This window comes from Chlorocebus sabaeus, chromosome 20, assembly GCF_047675955.1.
Source record: "Chlorocebus sabaeus isolate Y175 chromosome 20, mChlSab1.0.hap1, whole genome shotgun sequence".
NCBI classification, from domain to species: Eukaryota; Metazoa; Chordata; class Mammalia; order Primates; family Cercopithecidae; genus Chlorocebus; species Chlorocebus sabaeus.
Genome location: NC_132923.1, coordinates 59487217 through 59514894, shown reverse-complemented (window position 1 = coordinate 59514894; position 27678 = coordinate 59487217). Strand labels below are relative to the sequence as shown.

At 37.6% G+C, this 27678-nt stretch overlaps 1 protein-coding gene across 2 annotated transcripts in view; it reads left to right on the top strand.

Annotated features, from left to right (window-relative positions):
• The window catches only part of AK5 (adenylate kinase 5), a 287532-nt gene that overhangs the window by 2679 nt on the left and 257175 nt on the right, over positions 1–27678 (top strand). Inside the window, exons 2-5 of one of the 2 annotated variants that reach the window (XM_007978238.3) lie at positions 2353–2539; positions 9060–9227; positions 12882–13051; positions 13162–13275. In XM_007978238.3, the coding sequence (XP_007976429.1) occupies positions 2353–2539; positions 9060–9227; positions 12882–13051; positions 13162–13275 (639 nt within the window). The remainder of the gene's footprint in view (positions 1–2352; positions 2540–9059; positions 9228–12881; positions 13052–13161; positions 13276–27678) is intronic. The other variant, XM_007978240.3, reaches the window with a different exon arrangement.

The window sequence follows — 27678 nt, the reverse complement described above, 5'->3', positions numbered from 1 at the left end:
AGACTTTTTTAAAACCACTTTCTTATTATTTTGTCATGAGTTCTTAATTCTGGCTAACTTTATGGTGTGTATATTGATCTTGTACCTTACAGCAGAGATTTGGCAATCAATGTGAATACTGTGGAAAGTCAAATTAGATTATTCAAGGTCTCAAAGGGTTCACTCAGAGACTGAGCAATAATATGTGCTGGTTGTCTTCAATCCCTGAGAGTGGCTGGCTGTTAGAAAAAACGATCTGAATTATCCATGAAGGAATGGAACTCATTGCCCTATTTTAAAATCAATGCCCTTTGGAGAACCAGTTTTGTTTAAGGACGCTGGAAATGTATATTTTCAGAAAAGAGTCCTTGAGTGTGTTCACTCATTTCAGGCAATAGTAGGGATTAAAAGAGGGCATTTTGCAGATGGCACAGAGAATCTCATGTTTTCTTTTATCTTACACCACATTTCTGCAACAGGTACAGAGAAGAACATATGGGTTTTGGAATCAGAAACATTGAATTGAAATCCTGGGCCTAGGTGTTTCTAGTTGAGTAAACTGGAGTAGTCACTAACATCTCTGAGTTGTGATTTCCTAATCTATAAAATGGGGGTAATAAAGTCACACAGGGCTGAGAATGCACTGGGTATGCAAATAAATATATGACATAGAGGCTTTTATTTATTAATAAGATTAATACTAGCTTGGCATATGGGAGAAATGTGAGAAGCTCAACTGCAATGTGTGTGTATAGGACAGATTTTGACAAACAAACTGGATTGGATGCCCTGGTAGTTTTTTCTGCTTCCTCTGCGATTGAACTTGGCTGATAGAGGGGCACACTCTGGCTTACTCTATTTAGGATTTCAGAAAACAAACGTACCTGGTGAGAATTGCCTACCATTCTGAGCAAATTACACAGGAAATAATTGAAAATAAAATACTGTATTTAAACAGATGTCAGCCCTTCAAAGGGTGTTTTGTATGCTAACAATGTATATTGGTAAGAATAATCCTTTATGCTTTTTCCATGAAATACTCCAAAGGAAAATATTTTGTACATCAGTCCAGCTTCCAGGAATCAGCATTTCCAAACTGGTAGCGTTTTTAGAAATTAGTACCAGTGACACATCAGACACCATGAACCATGAAAGCAATAGCAGGATCATGCCTTTTTTCCTTTCCCATCTGGAATCTTAGTGGATGTTGTAGTGACCTACTCTATGTCAAACAGTAATTTTTTTTTTTTTGGCTCAGACCTCACTTTTTTTGAGTCTCACTTAGATTTGAGCTTTGAGGAATTTTTTTTTCCAATTGGAAAACAGTTAAATATGCACCTACCAAATGTCAGGGAAAGCATCAGTATCTGGGGATTGAAAAATGAATGAGACTCACTCTGTGTTGTTGAAGAGCTTATGATTTAGAAGACAGACCAATGCATAACCCAATGGTTTCAGTATAAATGACAAACAAGTACGATGTTTTATGCTGGATACCATGGGAACACGGAAGAAGGGGTTCACAGACCAACCTAGGGATTCAGAGAAGACTTCCTGATAGTAATAATAACTAAAACCACCAACAAAGTTTGTTCGGCACTTACTATGTGCCACGCACTTAATGTGCACTGTACAAATATGAAATTATTTAATGCTTTAAAAACGCTATGAGGTATTTATTATTACCCCCATTTTATAAAAGAAGAAACTGAGGTTTAGAGACATAAAGGGTGGGTAGGAGTGAGACAAATAATGACTGGGGCATTTTCACATGCTGCATTTTATCGCACTGTGATAAAGTGAACAGCTCTTCCATTTTAAACTATCTAGTTGCCTGAATTGCTTAGGGGGCAGAGAATGCTGAACTGAAAACTAATTAGGCAAGAATTTAAGGGATTATCTTAATGACTCCATCAGATTGTAATTTCAACTCTGTTTATTAAAAGACAAATGCAAAGAACAAAAACAACCAGAATCCAAAGATGAGCCATAACACTATTTTAACAAAGGTGCGTGGGGCCACGTGCGGTGGCTCATGCCTGTAGTCCCAACACTTTGGGAGGCCGAGGTGGGTGGATCGCTTGAGGTCAGAAGTTCGAAACCAACCTGGCCAACATGGTGAAACCCTGTCTCTACTAAAAATACAAAAAGTAGCTGGGCATAATGGTGTGCACCTGTAATCCCAGCTACTCAGAAGGCTGAGGCAGGAGAATCACTTGAACCAAGGAAGTGGAGGTTGCAGTGAGCCAAGATTGTGCCACTGTACTCCAGCCTGGGCAACAGAGTGAGATTCTATCTCAGAAAAATAAATTAAATTTTTAAAAAAGCAAAGGTGGGTTTAAAAGTATTTGTACATATTTTGTTATATTTCAGAGCCTTTTGAATGGACTGATGTGTTCTAAGCCCGAAGACCCAGTAGAATACTTGGAAAGTTGTTTACAGAAAGTCAAGGAACTGGGTGGCTGTGACAAGGTGAAATGGGATACATTTGTAAGCCAGGAAAAGAAGACCTTACCTCCGCTAAATGGAGGACAGTCACGGAGATCCTTTCTAAGAAATGGTAATGTATATGGAGAATAATAGACAGTTTTATAGTTATAGCAATTCTCTTTAAAACATGCCATATAGACTATACACAGTGATTTCATTTTTTGAGTTTACAAATGCCTGAAGTCCTTGGATCATGATTAATTTCTCTCTGCTACTAATTCTAATCACTTCCATAAAAAGACAAACAAAATTACACACCGTTGTCCAACAATTCACTAGAGGCTTAATGAAATTTTATATTACTGACTTCATTATTTTGCAAAATAAATTACATTAGCAAACCATACATACATTTTTCTTAAAATTGCAAATAAGATTTCTCACAATAAATGAATAGAATACAGGTATAATTGGTAGTTATTGCATAGCAGTTCAGCATTTTTTTATTAACTAGAAAGAGATTTGGCTTACTAATGTTTCCAAGTTCAGAGTTCATAATAATGCATCTGCATAAATGCATGTAAAGTTCATACTAGTGATAAAAGAAAAACTTCAGCCAAATTAAATCTAAAGGAGTTGAATTGAGCAACAAACAATTCATGAACTGGGCAATCCCCAGAAACACAACAGATGCACAGAGAAACCAGTGCAGCCACATGGTGGAAGAGTTATAGACAAAAAAAAGGGAAATGACATACAGAAATCAGAAGTGAGGTACAGAATGGCTGGATTGGTTACAACTCAGCATTTGCCATATTGAACACAGTTTGAACACTCAATCGTGTATAAATGGTTGAAGTACAGCTGCTGGGATTGGCCAAGACTCAGCTATTGTTACAGGTGCATACTCCTAAGTTAGGTTTTCAATCTTGTCTACCTATTAAGCTAGGTTGCAGTTTGTCCACAAGGACTCAAATATAGAAGTATGGAGTCCTTCTCAGGTCATACTTAGTTCACTTTAACACTAGTTAATTCAATAAAAAAATTTTTAAGCATCTACTGAATGCAATGTATTAATTAATACATTAATCTAGGCATTTGGGTGCTATAAAAGAAGTTGGAAAAGTAAACTTGTTTAAATTTTAGGAGTTGTTTAGAACTAAAAACTGTAGTTCATTAGAGAAGATTCATGGTGTTTTGATCTCTTTCTGAAACATGTGCATATCAAAATTAGGGGTTCAACGTGAGCCAACCAGCCATTCAGCCTCTAGATGAAGTTGAGATGTATAATAGTATGTGCAAATTGGAATCAGCTCAAATCAAGGGAAACTAAATTCTGTTCTAGTGGCCAAGATCATTACATTTTCAAAACTGAAACCATTCTCAAAAATTATACAACAAAAGGTTTGTGCTATACAGACAGCATCTGAAATGGAGACAATTCTATCTGCAATGAATATAAGCAGGAAGCAAATCTTAGTTTGCTTAACCTTATTAGTCATGACCCACATAGATTTTATTTGAATGCAGTGTGGGAAAAAGTCATAGTGTGCTAATTTTCAAGGAACACAAGCAAAAGAAGGCAAACAGAAATAGCTTTTCCTAAGAAACATCTCTAAAGAAAAGAGTCCTTCACCATTCATGCAGAAGTCAATGATATGACCCTGACCAAATTTCCCAGTGCTGCTGAGAAGTAATGAGATGTCTGAAGTTGCTATTTAAAACTAATTTTAGAAACTTTCAAATGTTATAATGGACCAAAAAACAGAAAAATAGTTAGAAAATTTTTGGTGTGACTATAAGGTAATGAGATTAGCACTCTGAGTCTTAGCAATTAATCTCATTACCACGCAAGGTCTCTCACCGCTGTCCGTCTTACATAGACAGGAGGTAAAATAACACTCAGTACAAAATAAGCCATGTGGTTACATTCTATGGGAAGTCCTAAGGTAAGGTTGTGTCTTTATATACTTACTAAGTCAAATTTGCACCAAATATTTTGATTTGACCTTTAGGACCTTACAATACCAAAGAGATTTTTGTCTTGCCATATAGTCTATTCATAGACCCACGTTCTGGTTTGATAACCAAGCAGAGTCCCAGGTATAAAGTTCACTCTTTGTAAATCAGCAGGATTTCTGGTTCACTGAGAACAGCCTGATACACAGAGTAGCAAATGAACAGAATTGGAGTTTAGAACTTCAAACTGTGCAGACACAGCTTAGATATGCCCTCTCTGTGGGCAGCAGGTACTCATGGTTGTATCTTTAGCCAGTTGCTGCTGCAGCATACCACTTAGTACATTACTACTTTGGTGAATAAATGATATTTTTGTGGGCTTGAACAGTTCATACACATCCCCAACATACGGGAAGCTTACTTCCCAGGGTGTCATCATACTTAATGTCTGGCTCCCTGTTAAATGCATACCCCGTACTCTTGTTAGATCAAGCGAGGTAAATATGGGAATCTGCTTTCTAAACCTTAAAGTACTAATAAACTTCAGGTATACATTTTAAAAATTAAATCTGAGAAGCTATGACATCTACTTAGTCGGACGCTGCTCTGAGTGGGTGTAAAAGTGACTGCAACAAAATGAAATCTTGATACTTCTATTTGATACTTTTTTATACTGTTACTTGGCCTGATTGTACATAGAAGCTAGGCAGGTCATGTGTCAATAGAGAATGGTGAGGACTGTGGCCAAACTAGAGAGCAGAGCTAGAGAGAACAATCATTGTTTAAAGACAGTTAAGTACAAATTTTGCAAAAATGTCCAGCTGATCAAAACACATCTGTGGGGCTATGTTGGGTACACAAATTGTGAGTTTGGAATTCCCAGTCTAGCAGGATAAGCTAAAACAAGAATGGAAAATGTAGGCTTAATTTTCATTAAAATAAGATTGCATGTTAATTTTAGGTTCTCCATACCCACTGATACTTTACCAAAATTCCCACACAGAGATCTTTTAGTTAATCATCAAATACAAAATTTTCATATACCTATGGTGGTAAGAATGTGGCATCACATGGTCTTGTATCTGAAAGGTATGCTAAAAAGCGGGAAATGATTTCTAAACTGGTCCTGTAATAATACAATTCTATTTTATGAAATACTTTATTCATTTGTTCTTTGAAGGTTTTAGTTGTAATGTGTGGAATCATTTATTACATTCAACAAAATTCCTAACTGCCCAGTATCTTAAAGCATAGTGATTATTTCTAGAAATGAGTGATTCATGCATTTTTTGTAAAAATATTGCCTTAGCTATGTTAATGTGTTATTACTATGAAAAATTATTCTGTGAAATGAAACATTTTCATCATCTAATCAAGTTACTTTCCTAAGTTAAAATATGATAAAGCAAGGATTAAATTATTGGCTGACTGTCTTTAAAGCATTAAATATGAGGTAAGCATCCCTTTCTTTCTGCCACATGCATACAATTGAATAATTATCTGTAAATAAGAGTTCTAATCCCATAACCCCAAACATTCATAGAGCCTGTCTTCCAGAATATCTCATTATCTTATATTCAACATGTCCAAAATCAAACACACTATATTTATTTCAAAACCAGCACTTACTTCTTTTCCTGTTTCCATGAAGTCAGCCAGTAAGTCAGTTGGGCAATAAACTAACCATTTATTGAGTACTACTGTGTGTCAGACATTCTTTTAGGACTGAAAATCCAACCACCAGGAAAGAACAGACATGGCACCTTCCTTTGGGGACCTTACACCTAGCAGTGAAGTCAAGCAGTAGGAATATAAGCAGGAGTACCATGGCACCATAGGAAAATCATATGCTAAGGAATTAACCATGTTAACAAAGGACTGAATCTAACCTAGGCTGGGGTACAGGATCGGCTTCCTGGAAGAGGTGATGTGCTTTTATTTGGAGCCGAAAGCTAAGTGTGTGTTAGCTAGAGAAGGATGAAAGTGATTGTACCAGGGAACAGAGAAGAGAAGTTCCTGAGGCAGACAGAGAGGCTGTAATTTGGTTAGGAATGAGAGAAGTCCAATATTGCTGGAGCAGAAAAGAGAGGGCAGAAAGATACTATATGAAATGCAGTATGGTCCTTATCCTTTTAGACTTGAAGCCTGGAAATTGTTTTTAAACTGTCACCTCCTTTCATTTCTCATATTCCAACCCTAATCATATCCTTCAGATCTGGCCATCCATTTCCGTTTCCCCTGCTACCACTCTAGCCTAAGCCTTCATTTCTCATCTGTTGATTACTTTAACAGCCACCTAGCTGCTACTCTTTCTGTTCTTAGTCTTTCCCTGCTCCAATTCATTTTAACTAGCAGATTAACCTTCCTAAAACATGTATTTCATTTCATTGTTTCCTTTCTCTTACCAACCCTGCAAATCCTCCACTGGCTTTCTACTAAAGCTAAACCTTTTACCATGGTAAAGGGTTCAGGGACCTCCACATTGGACTACGCTCTGCCTACCCATTTTATCTTCTGAGTTTTCTCTACGGGAAACTATTTCAGTAAGACATTCTTTTTATTATTAATTCAACAAATATTTATTGGACACTGACCATCTGCCAAGCACAGTTCTAGATCCCAGGGATACAGAGCTCCAGACCGTAGGTAAGGCCCCTGCTCTCATGAAACTTATAATCCAATTGGAGAAGACAAACAATGAATGAATGGATAAATGAAAAAACTCTCAGATGGTGAAGTAGGTGCTGTGCAGAGCATTAGAGTGATGTCCCTGAGACTCACTAGGAGGCTGCACTAGATTAGAAAGTCAGTAAAGTCCTCTTGCAGGAGGTGACCTTTAAGGTAAAGTGTCAATGACAAGAAGCAGTCAGCCACGGGAGCAACAGGGGAAGAACATTTCAGGCAGTTGATTGTGGTGGCAAGCATGGAAGCAGGTAGGTCAGTAAATAGTCTATTATGATATTCCAGGTAAAATATGATGATGGCTTTGGAAGAGTTGTGATAGTAGAGATGGAGAGAAGCATATGCATTTGGTATATGTTTTGCAAATAAAGTATTGGGAGTAGATGTGCAGAGAGAGAGAAGAAAGTAATCAAGGATAATGTTTCGAATTTTGTCTAATGTTGGATGAACTGATTAAATTTCAAGGCAGAGCAGGATAGTGTTGTTGGTGCTTTTCCTGATGTAGCCCTTCCCAGATCTTTCTAAAGGAGATCTACTGTCATCTGCAGACTACTCAGTGCTTTTCATGAAACTAAAATGAATCTGGTGGGTCCGTGGTCAATGGCCTTATTTATTGTATCAACAGAGAATGGAAAGTTCTAACGGATCAACATCCCTGGGAGGAGATGTGAGCCTTATGCCATGCTAAGATACGGTAGTCAGCAGAATTCCTCATGGAAGGCCAGCTGGCCTCCTGTTTGCTTTGTGCGAGTGCCTTTTGGGTAGTTAGTGCTTCTCTGTGCCTCCTGGAATACTGACACCTGAGGTAAAGAAGAGGGAGCCATAAACTATATATCAACAACTGGTTGAGACCATCTCCCTAGTTTGGACTTGCCAGCCCTGTCCTCTGGTCCTTTTGAGTATGTCATCTGAATTTCTGACTCGGAGTCTTCGTACTGTTCCCACCAACTGGGTTATATTTACTGCATTTCATCACCTGTGCTTGTCTTTCAAAGTTCAGGTCCTGCCTCCTTTGCAAGTCCTTTCTTACCACTGCAGCCCAAATGTAATTCATTAAATTACCGTGGTGTTTATCAGAGAGATACTCATTTTACCACTTATCGTGACTGGTGTTCATACAGCTATAAGATATAAACATATAAGCTCTAGTTTATAAGCACTGAAGGGACAGGACTACATCTTATTCTTACACCAAATTACTCTTAACACACTAACATATCTGGCATGTTATAAACAGCAATAAATAGCAAGTATTTGTTGCCATTATAGATACAAACTTAAACTTTTACATCTTTAAATCAAGTAGATTAAAAATAATAAGTAAATCGATAAAGTAAAACTAGATGATGTTACAAGATATTCCAATTGTAGGAATTATTTGCACCCTCCTACTGACCGTGACAGTACCTTAATTTTTTATTCATTATGCCACCAAGCCATTCCATTAGATCACAATAGCATTTCTGGGTCATAGTAAGCAGCTTATCTGTATTTGTTGAATGAATGAAATACACAATATATAAGCATTAGCTTTATGGACAGGCAGCTGCGTATGCTTGTGAAGGTTGTGTACTACATAACTCCAGAGAGCACCATTTGCAGAGGCCACAATGTATACAACCTACCAAACAAAACTAGGCAGTATCTGAGGAGGCTCCTCTTAGGGCAGAGGGTGGTAAAGTTTCATGAGCCAAGTTCATCTCACTGCCTGTTTTTATAAATGAAGTTTTATTGGAACACTGGCACACTCATTTGTTTATTATATTGTTTATGACTGCTTTCACACTACCATGGCTAAGTTGAACAGAAACTGCACGGCTCACAAAGCCCAAAATATTAACTATCTGCCCCTTTGTGATAAAGCCTACTGACCACTAAGGGAGACTTCTTCCAGTTGAGAACAAAACAAACCCATTTCATTTTAAAATTGCTTTTACTAATTGTTTAAGTGTGAAGAGTGTTTTATTATGGTGTTTTTTCCTTTTCAAAGTTATCTTACTCTCTTGCAGTAATGCCTGAAAATTCAAACTTTCCATATCGGCGGTATGACCGGCTCCCTCCAATCCATCAATTCTCCATAGAAAGTGACACGGATCTCTCTGAGACTGCAGAGTTGATTGAGGAGTATGAGGTTTTTGATCCTACCAGACCTCGACCAAAAATCATTCTTGTTATAGGTATGAGGACAGAAAGCAAAAATTCTCATACTGTTGCTACCTTTGTTTATATATTTACATTTCAAAAAAGTAAATCGTGTATTATATGTGCAAATACTTAGTTGAATAATGACAATCAATAGAAACAAAAGCTCAAGGGACAATAAATGGAAATATTCTTAGTATAAGTTGCAATAAAATGAAAATTGTTATAATTATATAATCTAATGCCTGTTGCATTTTCATAGATTCCCATTAAAATGTCATAGAAAATCTCTATAATGAATTGAAAGTAATACCTTCAAGATTTATTGTCTTGTGGTTTTATGTATTTAATCTTGATCACAGATAACTGAGCCAGTTGAAGTTTTCTAAGAGCTGGATGTGGTGGTAGTCCCAGCTAGTAGGGAGGCTGAGCCAGGAGGATCCCTTCAGCCCAGGAGTCTAGCCTGGGCAACATAATGAGACTCTGTTTCTAGAAGAAAAAAAGAAAGTCTTCTAAACATGATGTGATTTTTACCCCTTTGAACTAACAAATTAAATTTTTACTCACTATTAACTTTAGAGAGAAAAATAAATCATAATATATTGGTAAAGATTCATATAAATGAATCTTCTTTATGGCAAATTGGCACCTATAATAAATCCAAAGTTTCACTGTTAAAAGATAAACAAATCTAATACAATAGTGTTTTACATAGCACATAACATCTGAGTATTAGCCAAAATAACAATGATAATAGTTCATTTTAAAAGTTGCCACTATGAATCTTATGTTGAATATGGAAATATCAGCCCCATGACATTTCACAAGGAATATAAAATGAAAATGTTTTAAATATTTTTGAAAAATTCCTTTTTGGTCAAGGAGGGAGGATCACTTGAGCCCAGGAGTTTCAGACCAGCCTGGTCAACATAGCAAGACCCTGTCTCTACAAAAAATTTTAAAAATTAGCTGGGCATGGTGGCACACACCTGTAGTCCCAACTATTTGGGAGGCTGAAGTGGGAAGATAGCTTGAGTCCAGGAGTTCAAGGTTGCCGTGAACTCCACTGCACTCCAGTCTGGGTGACAGAAAGACCTCATCTTGAAAAAAGAAAAAAAAAATTGTGGCTATTTTTGCGAATTCTTTCTCAAAATCTATAAAAATCATGAAGAGACCTGTGAACATGCAACATGTAGTCATTGTTTCATATTCCAGTTAGAATCACCTTTCACAGAGATGACCAAAAGCAAAACTCTGGCATGAAATGTTCAAAGCTGTTCTAGCCGGTTGCATTAACAGAGTGCCAAATTTATAGAGACCCCATGCAAGGAAGTAGTGCTCCAGAGGACATAGCAATGTTGACAACTAGGAGAAAAACATGCAAATAAACACACCAAGCTATAACAAGGATTTAAGCTCACTAGACTAGAAGGAATGACATTTGTATATTTTAAAGTGAAATGAAAATGAAATTGCAAATATATCTAGCCCTGAATTGTTAAAGACAAAATTACAGGAAGAGAGTTTAAAGTCAGTTTTTGAAGAGTTAAAATATTTTTTTGAAGAGTTAAAATATTTTTATGGCTTTATGGTGCCACTGTTATGCCATAAATCTCTATTCTTGCAAGTGGAATGCATTCTTTTTGTGCTTAAAATTTTCAAGTCCTTACCTAGAAGACAGGGAAACACTTTAATAAATGATAGAACTACAGGTGAAAAATAATCGGGAATTATGTCATCATTTTATGATTTGTATGTGGACAGAACACATTCTTTCTATTTTGCTGTTCTTGCTGCTAGTAATAAAGTATTTGTCATTATTAACAGGATGAACAAATGGAAGCTTGATTGTTCATGAAAATGGTTTGATAGCAAATTGATCTTGTATAAAAGAGCATAAATATTTTTTGTGTGTACTATGAATTTTATATGAAAATGATTAAAATATTTCAATAAACTAAGATCTTTGGAGAATATGTAAATGCTCAAATCTCTCCCACTTCACATTTCTTTCTATTCAGTGAAATCAACTTGTTTCCCGAGGTTGTGATTCTCATTATAGGCTTACGTGCCGTATTGTAACATTTTATATATTATAAGAATGATGAACCAATAAGTGTAAATAATTTTAAGAGGATTGAAACAAGGGAAGAAAGGAGAGGGTGGATCATAGGTTGTCTGAGAGAATTGGGGCAATTTTGTGACTTTTTTGAAATTATAAAATAATTGTACCTGAACCTTACAAATTTGTATTAGTTCGAACCTAAAAATATGAGAGTAGGGTATAGATGCCCACATGGTTTCTCTTCTAGTACTGCAGAATTTTTTTAAGGCTGACTCTGTTGGAACAGATACGAATCTCTCTTATGTTAACATAATCATAAAATATCAGTGAGATGGACCCTAATATTTATAAGTATTAGAGATAAGTGAACAGAACAAAATTAAGCCCATTCTGGCTCTAGAAAATTAAATTGATAGGAACTTTCAGTTTTCAAAGTAAAATTAATTTGATAGAAACTTTCAGTAATTAAGCTCATCCAACAAATTAATGACAGAGAATATCTCTGTCAATTGTGCCAACTGCATTTTTTGTTGTCTACTGTTGCCTCCATTAGTTGACGAAAAATTTTTTTCTTGAAAGTACCATAACATTCTCAGTGTATCTGAATTTTTTAAATTAATGGAGTATATGATCTCTTAGTTTGGTGGTTGTGATTAAGTGTGGAAATATAGCTTCTGAAAGATACCTGATTCTTCAAGGAATAAATCAGTTTGAATTTGTCAATGGAATTGGTCAGATAATTTTTTTATTTCAAGTCAATTCATGATTTGCCCATATATTAGTAGGTTAAAAGCAGCTATTTAAAACCAAAACTTACTTTTGATTTGAAAAATAATCTAGTAGAAGTCTTTAATCCATTTTGATTTTATTTTGCATATGACAAGAGATAGGGATCTGGTTTCTTTCCCCTGTATATGGATGTCTAGTTTTTCCAGCATCATTTATTGAAGAGACTGCTTTTTACACGGTGTGTGTTCTTGGCATCTTTGTGGAAAATGAGTTCACTGTAGGTGTGTGGATTTGTTTCTGGGTTCTCTATTCTGTTCCATTGGTCTGTATGTCTGTTTTTACATTGCATAAAACTCTTGCATTCAAACAATATAAGGCAAGGATATGCACGAGCAAACATTTCAAAAAAGATTTAAATAAGCTGTGTAAATACTGGTGGGCCTTTGTCTAAAAATAATGGTTACATTTCACCGAATTACACATTAACTCTCTGTTGGCATGGAATCCATTATTGTTATTTTGATCATTGTTTTTTATATCCCACAGATTTTTCTTTGATTACAGGAGGAAAAATGTTAGATTTTACATAGAAAAATGTCAAGATTTCTTTCAACTACATTGTTCAAAAAAATTTTTAATTAGCTATTTGCTCAAATAGGTAGAGGAAAAACCTGTATCTCTCATTTAATACAGTTGGTCAAGACAATTCTTTCCTTGATGAAGTCTCTACTTGCTTTACATTCAAAGGCAGCACTGAGAAAGCCGCAAATGGCTTTCCTATTTAACCATCTGCCTTGGTGACACAGAATCTGCATCCCAGATGAAGTAGTAGTTGTATAAAAGGGAGGTCCTTATTGTATCAGAAGATCACAGTTTTGCCTGTTTTACATACTAGGTGGTCCAGGAAGCGGAAAGGGTACTCAGAGTTTGAAAATTGCAGAGCGATATGGATTCCAATACATTTCTGTGGGAGAATTATTAAGAAAGAAGATCCACAGTACCAGCAGCAATAGGAAATGGAGTCTTATTGCCAAGATAATTACAACTGGAGAACTGGCCCCGCAGGTACTGCTGTATAATTTTCTTTTATTCTGCAAAATGTTTTCCTACCACTTGAGTATACTAAGTTTAACTGTGGTTTTTTTTTTTTTTTTAATCCTTTCTGTTTATAAAAGGAAACAACAATTACAGAGATAAAACAAAAATTGATGCAAATACCTGATGAAGAGGGCATTGTTATTGATGGATTTCCAAGAGATGTTGCCCAGGCTCTATCTTTTGAGGACCAAGTAAGAATGTCTCCTTATATTTTAAATGGACTATTTTTTGCTTAAAATTTTGGGAATAAAAACAAAAAGACTTCTTGGAAGACTTGTGGTGCTTTTGAATGAATTCTGGTCTGAAAACAGGCAAATACATCAGTGTGGGTTGGCAGAAGGTCATTTCTTTGGCAAACACTTAAAAATTGAAGACAGTCTCTGCCAAAAGGAAAGATAGCTAATAATAGAATGCTTCTTATTGAAAAATGCAAATCTCTCTAAAATTTATTTCAAAATACTTTTCATACAATTGTTTTTTATCTTGAATTACTAAGAATAAGCCTTATTCAGTACTGTCCAGGGATGCAAAACATTACCCTGTACTTATATTCATGCCAACTAAGGAAACTTTCTTCGGGTTGCGAAATACTGAACCACCTACGTAGATTAAGATAGGGTTCGGTTGCCAGAATTTGAGTAGGCTATGCCTGCTCAACCCCCAACACATCTGTTTTAAAGGAAAATAAATCAATTAAAGTATTTTATATATCTATTTAAGCTTTAAAATCTCATGTTAATTGGTTTTTCATTTTAAAAAATTAAGGCTGGACTCAGTGGCTCATGCCTGTAATCCCAACAATTTGGAAGGCTGAGGTGGGTGGATGGCTTGAGCCCAGGAGTTCCGGACCAGCCTGGGCAATATGACAAAACCCCATCTCAAAAAAAAAAAAAAAAAAAAAAAAAAAAAAAAAACCCAAAAATTAACCAGGTATAGTGGCGCACACCTGTAGCCCCAGCTACTCAGGAGGCTAAGAGAGACTGGGAGGCAGGAGAATCCCCTGAGCTCAGGACATCAAGACTACAGTGAGCCAAGATGGTACCCCTGCACTCCAGCCTGGGTGACACAGCAAGACCCTGCTTCAAAAACAATTTATTTTAATTACAGAAGTAATATATGCTCATACAAATTTTAAGTCTATCTGTAAAACGTGAAAGTCCATCAACACCCTCCCATCCCACTGCTCCTCCTTTCCTGAGAAATAGGAGTACTGTTAGGTTTGTTATATATTCTTCCAGACCTTTTTCTATACTTACATGCATACATACATGTATGGACACACATGCACATGTTCATATTCAAATGCATTCTAAATTTTCATAACGACTTTTCCAAGTTATATCAATGTTGAATGAGAGTATCTTTTTCTAGAGACCCTTTCCAACCAGATACGATTCACATGTAAAATTTTTGCCAACCTGATAAGTAAATGGCATTTTGTGTTTTAAATTTGCATTTCTTGGGTTACTATTAAGGTTAAGTATATTTTCATACACTCATTGGCCATTTGTATTTCTTCCTTATGTGAATTGCCTGTTCTCCTTTGCCCATTTTTCTACAGACTTTTAAATATTTTTCTTATTTATTTCAAGGAGCGTTTAACATATTACAGATACCGTATTATACAGTATTAGGTAAAATACGATGTCAGTTTGTGTATCACATGAAAGAAGCCTGGAGTTGGGCAGTTCACAGCCCGGGTAGCTTTACAAAACATTTTTTTGAATGTTCCCATTAACTGTTTTGGATCACCTATTGTGCTAGAATGTTTGCCTCCCCTTCTTAGGTTTCCTCTCCCACCGTAAGTCCAGAGCCTCTGGTGCTCAGTCAGCTTAAGGGCTTGGTTCTAATTGTTCTGGCTTTGAAGAGAGAAAAACTGGAAAATATCTGATGAAGTTTTGTTATTGCTGTTGCTACCACATTATATTCTGTTGAAAGCGGGTGCTATGGTAGTCATTCCATGTGATTCTTTGTTATTGGTAGAAGTGTGATAGGCAGGGAGGCAGGCATTGCCACCCAAACCTGGTTCTCCCACCCACATATTGAATGTGCTAAACTTGGTAGGGACAAGCAGATGAAGCTACTTGGTTTTTTTTTTTTTTTTTTTTTTTTTTGTCTATTGCTTTTTAAACATGCTATGTTGAGTATCTTTTTTGTTGAACAATAACTCAGGAAGAGTCCCTGACTTTTCTGGTCACTTAAAAAACATTAACAAAAGATCTCATTTTCAGCTCTTGAAAAGTCCAGTCCAATCTAAATCAAAACTTTAATTTCTTATTCACTTTAACATATCTCTGCTGTCCCCAGCTTGGACCAGATTCAGACTCAGAAACCTAAGGTGGTATATCAGAATCTTGAAATTCCTACTCATGTGACTTGCAGTAGATGGGAGAGGGAGGGAAGAAAGGATTCCCTCCTACATAGGGAAGAGGTAGGAAAAGCATAACCGTCTGGTAACTCTCTCTGGATACCTGATCAATCTACATCTTATTTTGTATAGCCTAGTCATAGGTAACAGTACTGATTTGGGGTCTGTTAGCAGATTCTATAGGATGGTCTGTTATCTCTATGTAGAATGTGCAGCAACTTACATTTAGTGTTTTCAACCACATTTCTGAGACTGAAAAGGTCCAATTTAACATCTTCTTAGGATGGCATTCTAGCAGCCTGGAGGTTCTTTGCCACTGTGGGCAGTACAGAGGTGTCTGAGGTCAACGTCACCTTTGCTTATCCTGCAGGAGTTAAGCGGATGCGGAGGCAAAGCTGAAATGTTTTTGTAAAGCAGTGTCAGGGTCAGCCCTGATTATTCTACACCCTATGTAGGCTTAAGCTTCTGGGGTGTCTTTTTTTCTGCTACCATTTCTGACACCAAATGTGTGGGGTCTTCCACACCAATTCTCCAGTTCTCCAACACCAACTGGGTGCTTAAGAATTCAGTTCAACTTGGGCACTATCCAGAGTTAGTTCAGACCCCACAGGTTAAGAGCTCAGTTCCGAGGCCAGGCGCGGTGGCTCAAGCCTGTAATCCCAGCACTTTGGGAGGCCGAGACGGGTGGATCACGAGGTCAGGAAATCGAGACCATCCTGGCTAACCCGGTGAAACCCCGTCTCTACTAAAAATACAAAAAAAAAACTAGCCGGGCGAGGTGGCGGGCGCCTGTAGTCCCAGCTACTTGGGAGGCTGAGGCAGGAGAATGATGTAAACCCGGGAAGCGGAGCTTGCAGTGAGCTGAGATCCGGCCACTGCACTCCAGCCTGGGCGACAGAGCCAGACTCCATCTCAAAAAAAAAAAAAAAAAAAAAAAAAAAGAGCTCAGTTCCACAAGTCTGTTCCTGCTTCAGACATCAGTTGCAAGTCCCAGCAACCACCTGTACTTCTGATTGACAGTCTATAAATTCAGAGTTTCCATAACACTGTCCACAGGTTGTATAATTCACTGCAGTGCCTCAGAACTCAGAAAAACACATTTAGTGGTTTATTATAAAGGATCCGACTAAATATATATTTTTATTATACTGCATCTTCTCAAGGTTTTGCTTTAACTTAGTTTTTGTTTGTTTGTGTAAATATAGGCACATACACACATACCAACATTTTCCCCAAGATTTGCCCACAGATCTGGGGAGTGAGAAGAGGTGAATTTCTGATGTCAGCCATATATGGGTGATGGTCAGACCACTGTAACAAAAGGGCCTGACACTTAAATGGCTTTTAGGATGAAGAAGTGTATTTTTCGTCTTTTGGAATAGTCTCCATGTGAACCGTCCAGCTTGACTGGGCAGCTTTTTTCCTTGAGATCACTGAGGGACCATGGTTCCTCCCAGGTTTTTCTGCCATCTCCTAGGACACTGTCACTGGCAGGATGGTTGAAACAGGGTTGTCATCACATATGGGTTCCAGTTAGCATGGAAGGGGAAGAGAATGTGAAGGTCTGAAGTCTCAAATCTGGAAGTGACATCCATTGCTTCTGCTCACATGGCATTGCTGAGAATTTAGTCCTGTTGGAATTGAGAGGAAGGCCGAGAAGTGAGTCCAGCTGGGCAGCCAGGTGCCTGGCAGCAATGCTATTACTATAGACTTCTGGGAGAACTAACTAGCAGCTTCTCCCCCAGTTTGCCTCTCTGGCTACGCAAATGCCCGCCTGCTCCCTTCTTCCCACACCTACAATGTACTCACTCACTCCCCAAGTAAAACAACCAGAGTCCCATCAGTTAGTTCAAAAGTGGAGAATCTCTACTCCCTATATAGTTTTCTTCATCAGGTCTAGCTTTGACTTCTCATACTCAGTCACCTGGAAACTGAACTTCAAGTTATCTTCCTTGTCTATCACTAATGAAGAGTAGAGGAGCAAGCCAAGGACAAATGAAATAAAGTCTCCTATTTAAAAAAGGAAAGTTTAAGAATATATACAGTAGTCCCTGAACCATAGTGAATCCTGTTAGGCAGGGATTGCAAAGGGTCCTTGCCTTAGCAGTGCCTCTGAGAAGCTCTTCCTTGTCCATTATCTGCATGACACATTGAAGTAGTATATTGGAGACTAATAAGCTCTCCTCTCCTTTTTTTTTTTTCTCCTAAGTGACAAGATCCTTCTCTGTCAGCCAGGTTGGAGTGCACGGGCACCACTGTAGCTCACTGCAGCCTCAAACTCCTGCACCACATTCAGCTACTTTTTTAAAAACCTTTTCATAGAGACAGAAGCTCCCTGTGTTACCCAGGTTGGTTTCAAACTCCTGGCCTCAAGTGATCATTCTCTCTCAGCCTCCTAAGTGCTGGGATTACAGGTGTGAGCCACTGCAAATGGCTGAAACCTGTTTTAAGTTAAAAAAGAAATGCCTTTTTTTTTTTTTGGCCTAGAATTATGTTTACTTTGGTAAAAACTATTTCTTTCCAAATTTGGTAGATTTCCTCTCAAAAAGAGGAAAAAACAAAAAGCTTCCAGTCTGTGCTAGAAACTATAAGTTCTTTTCCAGAGATAGTTATTAAGCTGCTTTCTTTTTTATCTTCCTGTTTTTCTTTTTTCTTTTCGTTTTTATAGATTGAGGGTACAAGTGCAGTTTCATTACATAGATATATTACATAGATATCATTACATAGATATAGTGGCGATTTCTTTGTTTTCTCATTTTAATGACAATTACCTTGAGACCATCTGAAACAGTGGGCTTGGGTAAAAAGGCAACATCCTTAGTCTAGGTTTTGCTTCAGGGCTAGGTGCCCTTTTTTTGGTGGTAGTGGTGGGTTAATGGGAATTCTTTTTGCAACAGCCTAATCTCCTGCTGTTTGGAGGTATACAAGCATACAAGCAGTTGGCTTGTTTAACCTTGTGTGGTCTTAAATTACTGGATACTTTCTTTTCTCTTACATGTGCTCACAAAGTAGTCAATTCTTTCTCGAGTTAATCTATTTCTTATAATATTTTGCTAAGCGCAGCAAAGAGCAGTCAACGTACACAGACACTCTAGCTCTTTCCAGCCATGTGTTTAGCTATGGGCTCCATTGGAACATGATCTGCTTCCCAAGTGATCACAGTAATAATGATGTTATGCAATGACATAACGGAGGTTATCAACTTTCCACTCTAAAATGTCTGTGCTCTTACTACCCAAGCAAATCAATGTCACATATTTTAGTTTTTTTGATATAGTAGCACCCCCCCCCCCAACTTATGTGACTATTGTCCGTATTATTTAGAGTAAATCCCAGGTGCTACAATAAAAAGATACAATGAACAGTAGCATAATACAGAAACTTGTTTCTCTTTTATGTAACGGATGGCCTCACTGTGAATGAGAGGAGGGCAGTTTCAGTCTTCACATTCATGCAGAGATGCAGGGTTTTTTCCAGCTCATTGTCCTTCCAACTGTAGAGCAACAGCTCCAAAATTTTTGGTCATGGGACCTCTTTACACTTTTTAAAAATTATTAAGGACCTCAAAAATCTTTCATTTATATGTGCTATATCTGTTGATAGTCACCATATGAGAAATTAAAACAGAAATTTTAAAATAAGTATTTGTTAAGTCTTTCAAAATAATAAATCCATACAAGTTAACCTGAATGACATATTTTTAGAAAAGTAATCATATTTTCCAAAACTTAAAAAGTGATGCGAGAGACATTGCTTTATATATTTGCAAATCTCTTTAACTTCTAGCTAATGGAAGAGAGTTATATTCTCATATCTGCTTTTGTATTCAAACTGCTGTGACATCACACTTCCTGTAGCCACTGCAAAACTCCACTGTAGCTTTGTGAGAAAGTGAGAGTAAAAAAGGCACATAATGTCATAGTATTAGCAGGAAAATAGTTTGGACCTATGTCCTTCTGAAGGGGTCTTGATGATCCCCAGAGGTCTAAGAGCACAATTTCAGAACCACTGCCCTGGGGCATTGTAGACGTCTGCATGGTGAAAGCTAGGTCACTGCCATGGCCAGGTTCCAGCTGATTGGAAGGGGAGGAGAGTGCAAAGGATATATGCTCAAATTCTTTCTTAAACTTTTTTATTTTAACTTTTGTGAGTACATAGTAGGTATATATGTTTAAGGGGCACATGAGATATTTGGATACAGGCATGCAACGTGAAATAAGCACATCATGAAGAATGGGATATCCATCCCCTCAAGCGTTTATCCATTGAGTTGCAAACAATCCAATTACTCTATTTAAGTTGTTTTAAAATGTACAATTATTATTGACTATAGTCTCCCTGTTGTGCCATCAAATAGTAGGTCTTATTCATTCTTTCTAACATTTTTTGTACCCGTTAGCCATCTCTGTCTCCACCCACAGACACACCTGCAACCCCTTATTACCTACCCTTCCCAGCCTCTGATAACCATCCTTCTACTCTCTATCTCCACGACTTCAATTGTTTTGATTTTTAGATCCCACAAATAAGTGAGAACATGTGATGTTTGTCTTTCTATGCCTGTCTTATTTTATTTAACATAATCATGTCCATCCATATCATTGCATATGACAGCATCTCATTCATTTTTATAGCCAAATGGTAATCCGTTGTATATATGTACCACATGTTCTTTTTTTTTTTTTTTTTGAGACGGAGTTTTGTTCTTGTTGCCCAGGCTGGATGGAGTGCAATGGCACAATCTGGGCTCACCGCAGCCTCCGCCTCCTGGATTCAAGCGATTCTCCTGCTTCAGCCTCCTGAGTAGCTGAGTTTACAGGCATGTGCCACCATGCCCAGCTAATTTTGTATTTTTAGTAGAGATGGGGTTTCTCCATGTTGGTCAGGCTGGTCTCGAACTCCAGTCCTCAGGTGATCCGCCAGCCTCGTACTCCTAAACTGCTGGGGTTACAGGCATAAGCTACCATGCCTGGCCTTAGGTACCACATTTTCTTTATCCATTCATCTGTGGATGAACACTTAGTTTGCTTGCAAATCTTAGCTATTGTAAACAGTGCTGCAACAAACATAGGAGTGCAGATATCTCTTCGATACACTGATTTCCTTTCTTTTGGCTATATACCCAGCAGTGGGATTGCAGGATCATATTGGAGTTCCATTTTTAGTTTTTTGAGGAACCTCCAAACCGTTCTTCATAGTGATTGGACTAATTTACATTCCCATTAACAGTGTACAAGGATTCCCTTTTCTGCACATCCTCGTCAGTATTTGTTGTTGCCTGTCTTTTGTATATAAGACATTTAAGTGGGGTGAGATGATATCTTATTGTAGTTTTGATTTGCATTTCTTTGATAATCAGTGATGTTGAACACTTTTTCACATGCCCGTTTGCTATTTGTATATTATCTTTTGAGAATGTCTATTCAAATCTTTGCCTATCTTTTGATTAGATTTTTTTTTCTATAGAGTTGTTTCAGCTCCTTGTATATTCTGGTTATTAATCCTTTGTCAGAAGGGTAGTTTGCAGATTTTTTTTGCAGCCCACCATTCTGTGGATTGTCTTTTTACTTTGTTGATTTTATCATTTGCTGTGCAAAAGTTTTTAAATTTGGTGTGATCCTGTTTGTCCATCTTTTCTTTGGTTGCCTGTGCTTATGGGGTATTGCTCAAGACATTTTTGCCCAGACCAATGTCCTGGAGATTTCCCGCAGTGTTTTCTTGTAGTAGTTTCATAGTTTGAGGTCTTGAATTTAAGTATTTGATCCATTTTGATTTTATTTTTGTATATGGTGAAAGATAAGGGTTTAGTTTTATTTTTCTGCATATGGACATCCAGTTTTCCCAGAACCATTTATTAAGGCAGAAAGAGACTGTCTTTTCCCTGTTTTCATGCAGTACCATGCTGTTTTGGTTACTACAGCTCTGTAGTATAATTTGAAGTCAGTTCATGTGATTCTTGCAGTGTTGTTCCTTTTGCTCAGGATAGCTTTGGCTGTTTAGGGTCTTTTGTGGTTCTATATACATTTTAGAATTGTTTTTTTCTATTTCTGTGAAGAATGTCATTGGTATTTTGACAGGGATTAGATTGAATCTGTAGATTGCTTTGGGTACTATGGATATTTTAACAATATCATTTCTTCCAGTCCATGAAAATGGATTTCTTTTTTTCATTTTTTGGTGTTTTCAGTTTCATCAGTGTTTTATAGTTTTCATTACAGAGATTATTTGGTTAATTCCTAGGTATTTAATTTTATGTGTCGCTGTTGTAAATGGGATTACTTTTTTATTTCTTTTTCACATTGTTCACCATTGGCATATAGAAATGCTACTGATTTTTCTATGTTGGTTTTGTATCCTGCAACTTAATTGAATTTGTTTATCAGTTCTAATAGTTTTCTTCTGGAGTCTTTAGGTTTTTTCAAATATAAGATTATATCATCTGCAAACAAGGGTAATTTGGCTTCTTCCTGCTCAATTTGGATGCCATTTATATATTTTTCATGTTTGATTGCTCTAGCTAGAACTTCTAGTACTATGCTGAATAATGGTGGTGACAGTAGGCATCCTTGTCATGTTCCCAATCTTAGAGGAAAAGCTTCAGCTTTTCCCCATTCAGTATGATACTAGCTGTGGGTCTGTCATATATGGCTTTTGTTATGTTGAGGAATCTTCCTTCTGTCTCCAGTTTTTTGAGCATTTTTATCATGAAGGGATGTTGAATTTTATCAAATACTTTTTCAGCATCAATTGAAATGATTGTGTGATTTTTACCCATCATTCTATTGATATAATGTACCATATTGATTGATTTATGTATGTTGAACCATCTTTGCATCCCAGAAATAAATCTTACTTGGTTATGATGAATGATCTTTCTACTGTATTGTTGAATTCAATTTGCTAGTGTTTTTTTTTTTTTTTTTTTTGAGGATTTTTGCATCAATATTCATCAGAGACATTGGCTCTTGGTTTTCTCTTTTTTGATATGTCTTTCTCTGGTTTTGGTATCAGGGTAATACTAGCTTCATAAAATGACTTTGGAATTATTTCCTCCTCCTCAATTTTTTGGGATGGTTTGAATATGATTGGTAGTAGTTCTTCTTTAAATGTTTGGTAGAATTCAACAGTGAAGCCATCTGGTCCCAGGCTTTTTCTTAACTGGGAGATTTTTTATCTTTGATCTTTTTACTTGTTATTGGTCTGTTCAGGTTTTGGATTTCTTCTTGATAAGTGGCGTGCATCTTGGAATTTGTTCATTTCTTCTAGATTTCCCAATTTATTGGCATACAGCTGCTCATATTAGGCACTAATGATCCTTGAATTTCTGCAGTATTAGTTGTAATGTCTTCATTTTCATTTCCAATTTTATTTATTTGGATCTTCTCTATTTTTTTCCCTAGTCTGGATAAAAGCTGCAAATATTTTCTTTGTCAATTTCATTTTACTTTTCAAAAACACAAATTTTTGTTTCTTTAACCTTTTATTGTTTTTTCATTTCAGTTTCTGCTCTGATCTTTATTTCTTTTCTTCTACTAATTTTTTTTGTTTGATTTGCTTTTGCTTTTTTAAATTCAGGATGCATGTTTAGATTATTTATTTGAAATCTTTCCTGTTTTATAATGTAGACACTTATAGCTATAAATTTCCTTCTTAATACTGCTTTTGCTGTATTCCATAGATTTTGGTATTTTTGTTTCCATTATCATGTGTTTCAAATTTTTTTTCAGTTTTCTTCTTATATATATTTGTATAATTATATAATATATCACATGTATTTGTATTTTTTCCAGAATTCCTCTTATTATTAATTTCTGTTTTTATTCCATTTTGGTTAGAGAAGATGCTTGATATTATTTTAATTTTTTTAATGCTTTAAGACTTATTTTGTGACCTAAAATATTGTCTGTCCTTGAGAATGATCCATGTGCTGAGGAAAAGAATGTGTTCTGCACCTCTTGGATGAAATGCTCTGTAAATATCTATTAGATATATTTGATCCATAGGTGCAGATTAAGTATGAAGTTTCTTTGTTGATTTTCTGTCTGGAAGTTCTGTCCAATGCTGAAAGTGAGGTGTTGAAGTCTCCAAATATTATTGTATTGTGGCCTCTCTCTCTCTTTAGTTCTAATATTTCCTTTATCTATCTGGGTGCTCCCATGTTGGGTGCGTATGTATTTAAAATTGTATGTTCTCTTGCTGAATTGACCCCTTTATCATTATATAGTGACTTTTTTTGTCTCTTATTATAGCTTTTGTCTTAAAATCTATTTTGTTTGATACAAGCGTAGCAACTTCTCTTTTTTGGTTTCCATTCACATGGAATATCTTTTTCCATCTTTTTATTTTCAGTATATGTGTGTCATTATAAGTGAAGTGGGTTTCCTGTAGGCAACATATCAATGGGTCTTGTTTTTTTCATCTGTTCAGCCAGTCTGTGTCTTTCAATTGGAGAGTTTAGTCCATTTACATTCAACATTGTTATTGATAAGTAAGGACTTACTCCTGCCATTTTGTTATTTGTTTTCTGGTTTTCTTGTGGTCTTCTCTTCCTTCTTTCTTGCATTCCTGTCTTCCTTTAGTGAAGATTATTTTCTCTGGTGATATCATTTAGGTTCCTCCTTTTTTTGTGTGTGTGTATCCATTGTATGTTTTTTGATTTGGGGTTACCATGAGACTTGCAAATACTATCTTATAATCATTATTTTAACCTAATACTATTTGCATAATCAAGCAAAAAGAAAGCAAATACAAACTCACCTTAACTTCATTTTAAACTTTTAAACTTTTTGTTGTTTCTGCTTATATCTTATTGTACTATATCATGAAAAGGTGTTGTCATTATTTTTGATGGTTTGCGATTTAGTCTTTCTAGTTAGGATAAGAGTAGTTTACATACCACACCTGCATTGTTATAATATTCTGTGTTTTTCTGTGTACTGACTATTACCAGTTAGTTTTGCACCTTCAGGTGATTATTTATTGCTCAATAATGTCCTTTTCTTTCTGACTGAAGTATTCCTGTTAGCATTTCTTATAGGACAAGCTTGGTATTGATGAAATTCCTCAGGTTTTGTTTGTCTGGGAAAGTCTTTATTTATCCTTTATGTTTGAAGGATATTTTCACGAGATATACTATTCTAGGGTAAAAGTTCTTCTCCTTCAACATTTTAAATATATCATACCACTCTCTCCTGGCTGGTAAAGTTTCCACTGAAATGTCTGCTGCCAGACATGTTGGAGCTCCATGGTGTTATTTGTTTCTTTTTTCTTGCTGCTTTTAGGATCCTTTCTGTATCCTTGACCTTTGGGAGTTTGATCATTAAATGCCTTGAGGTAGTCTTCTTTGGGTTAAATCTGCTTGGTGTTCTAGAACTTCTTGTATTTGGATATTGATATCTTAGGAGTTCTCTGTTATTATCCTTTTGAATAAACTTTCTACCCCATCTCTTTCTTTACCTCCTCTCTAAGGCCAATAACTTACATTTGCCCTTTTGAGGCTATTTTCTAGATCCTGTAGGTATGTTTCATTGTTTTTATTCTTTTTTTCTTTTGTCTCCTCTGACTGTGTATTTTCAAATAGCCTCTCTGCATGCTCACTAATTTTTTCTTTTGCTTGCTTGACCAATTCTGTTATTAAAGGACTGTGACGTGTTTTTCAGCCCCAAAGTTTCTGCTTGATTCTTCAATCTCTTTGTTAAATTTATCTGGTAGAATTCTGAATTCCTTCTCTGTGTTATCTTGAATTTCTTGAAGTTTCCTCAACACAGCTGTTTTGAATTCTGTATCTGAAAGGTCACATATCTCTGTTTCTCAAGGATTAGTCCCTGGTGCCTTATTTAGTTCATTTGGTGAGGTCACGTTTTCCTGGATGGTATCTATGCCAGTAGATGTTCCTTGGTGTCTGGGCATCGAAGAGTCAGTTATTGTAGTCTTCACTGCCTGGGCTTATTTGTGACTGTCCTTGGGGAGGTTTTCCAGATATTTGAAAGGTCTTGAGTGTTATGATCTAAGCTATTTCTGCTTTAGGGGGCACCCCAAGCTCAGTAATGCTGTGGTTCTTGCAGACTCATGGAGGCCCTGCCTTGATGGTCTTGGATAAGATCTGGCAGAATTCTCTTGATTACCAGACAGAGATTCTTGTTCTCTTCCCTTACTTTCTCTGACACATACAGAGCCACCTAACACTGGGGGTGGAGTGCCATAAGCACCCCTCTGGCCACCACCACTATAACTACTCTGAATCAGACCTGAAGCCAACAGAGTGCTGAGTCTCACCTACTGTAACCACTCCCTGGCTACTGCCTATGTTCACTCAAGGTCCTTAGGCTTTACAATCAGAAAGTGGCAAAGCCAGTCTGGTCTGTGTCCTTCTTTTCAGGGTGGTGAGTGGGTCCAGAAGTGCCATCCACGAGTCTGGGACCACAGTCAAAAACCTTAGAAGTCTACCTGGTATTCTGTTGTATTTCAACTGAGCTGGCAGTCAAACACAAGACACAGTCCTTCTCACTCTCCCCTCCTCTTTCCAAAGGCAGAGAAGACTCACCCCATACCCATCACTACCCCTGGCCATGAGGAGTACTGCCAGACTATCACCAGTGGGTTTCCTTAAGGCCCAATATCTCTTAAGTCAGCTTGTGTGAATGCTACCTGGCCTGGGACTCACCCTTCAGAGCAGTGGGCTTTCCTTTGGCCCAGAGCAGGTCCAAAAATGTCATCCAAGAGTAAAGTCCTGTAATTGGGGACCCCAAGAGCCCACCTGGTTCTCTATCCCCTGTAGCAGTGTTGGTGCCTGAAGCCAGCAAGTCTCAGAGGCTCACCAAGGCCCTTGATCTAGAACCTAGGTATTCTGCTGGTTATTCAGGGCCTAGGGACTCTTCAGCTAGCAGGTGATGAATGCTGCCAGGAATGGGTTATTTCTGTCAAGGCAGTGGATTTCTTTCTGGCCTGCGGTGTGTCTAGAAAGGTCATCTGGGAGGTAGGGCATGGAATGGGGGCCTCATGACTCTGACCAGCACCCTATCCTGCTGTGGCTGAGCTGGTATCCAAGATGCAAGACAAAGTCCTCCTCACTCTTCCCTCTCCTCTCCTTAAGCAGAAGGAAGAGGTCAACTTTTGGAGCTGTGAGCTGTGCAGTCTGGGATCAGAGGAGGAGTGATGCCAGCACTCCCTTGGCTGCCCCAGCTGGTGTCTCACTATGTCACATCCCCCCCTCCCCCGCCCCACCCAACCACTGTCTCTGGGCCTAGTTCAACCCTATGACTTCCCTATAAGTTGCAGTCCTTATGGCCTAGATTGCCTTTCAAGTTCACTTAGAGATTAAGAACACTTTGGCCCTCAGTGGGTAGTGAGGTTTGTGGGAATTCAAGTTCCGACTGCTGGAATTGGTGATTCCCTCTGATTAGGGCTGGTTTAAATGCCCCTCTGTGGGCAGACATTAGCTGAGTTTGGTCTGGTTTTCCTGTCCGCTCTAAGAGAACATCTATGACTTCAGTGCCTCACAATTGCTGTGTTCTCCCTCCCCCAGTGCCCAGAGAGGCGCTCAGAACTACACCACCGCTTCTAGGGATGAGGAAGGGGTGACATCTACAATTCAGGACTGTTTTTTCTATCTTGTCAGTACTTCTTTCAGCAATATGAAGTTAAAACCAGGTACTGTTAGTGCTCACCTGGTTTTTGGTTCTCATGAAGGTGTTTTTTCTGTGTACGTAGTCATCAACTTGGTGTCTTTACAAGAGGGACGATGGTGGAGCTGTCTGTTCTGACATCTTGCTCCGCCTCAGGTGTATGCTCAATTTCTTAAGTCCCAGACACATTATTTCTCACACTCCATTGATGAGAACTTAATGACATGGCTTTATCTCGACTATAAAGGAGGTGGGAAATGTGAACAAGTGGTCAGTCATGGGTCTCTACAGAGCTGTTATCATGGAAGAAAGGAAAACAGATTTCCATAGACAACTAGGAGTCTACCACAAGCTGCTTGCTGTGCATAGCGCCGTTTTTCCTTACTTCTCAGCCCAAAAGCTGGACTCTCCCAGTCCCCAGGCCTGTCATTTTAAAAGAAAAAGAGGACATAAGACTGTACTTATCTGCCATAGTAGCCACCTGGCTGTACTTCTTGGCTTTGTATAGTAGCTTCTTCGTGAACCTGGGAGGCGGAACTTGCAGTGAGCCGAGACAGCGCCACTACACTCCAGCCTGGGTGAGAGCGAGACTCCGTCTCAAA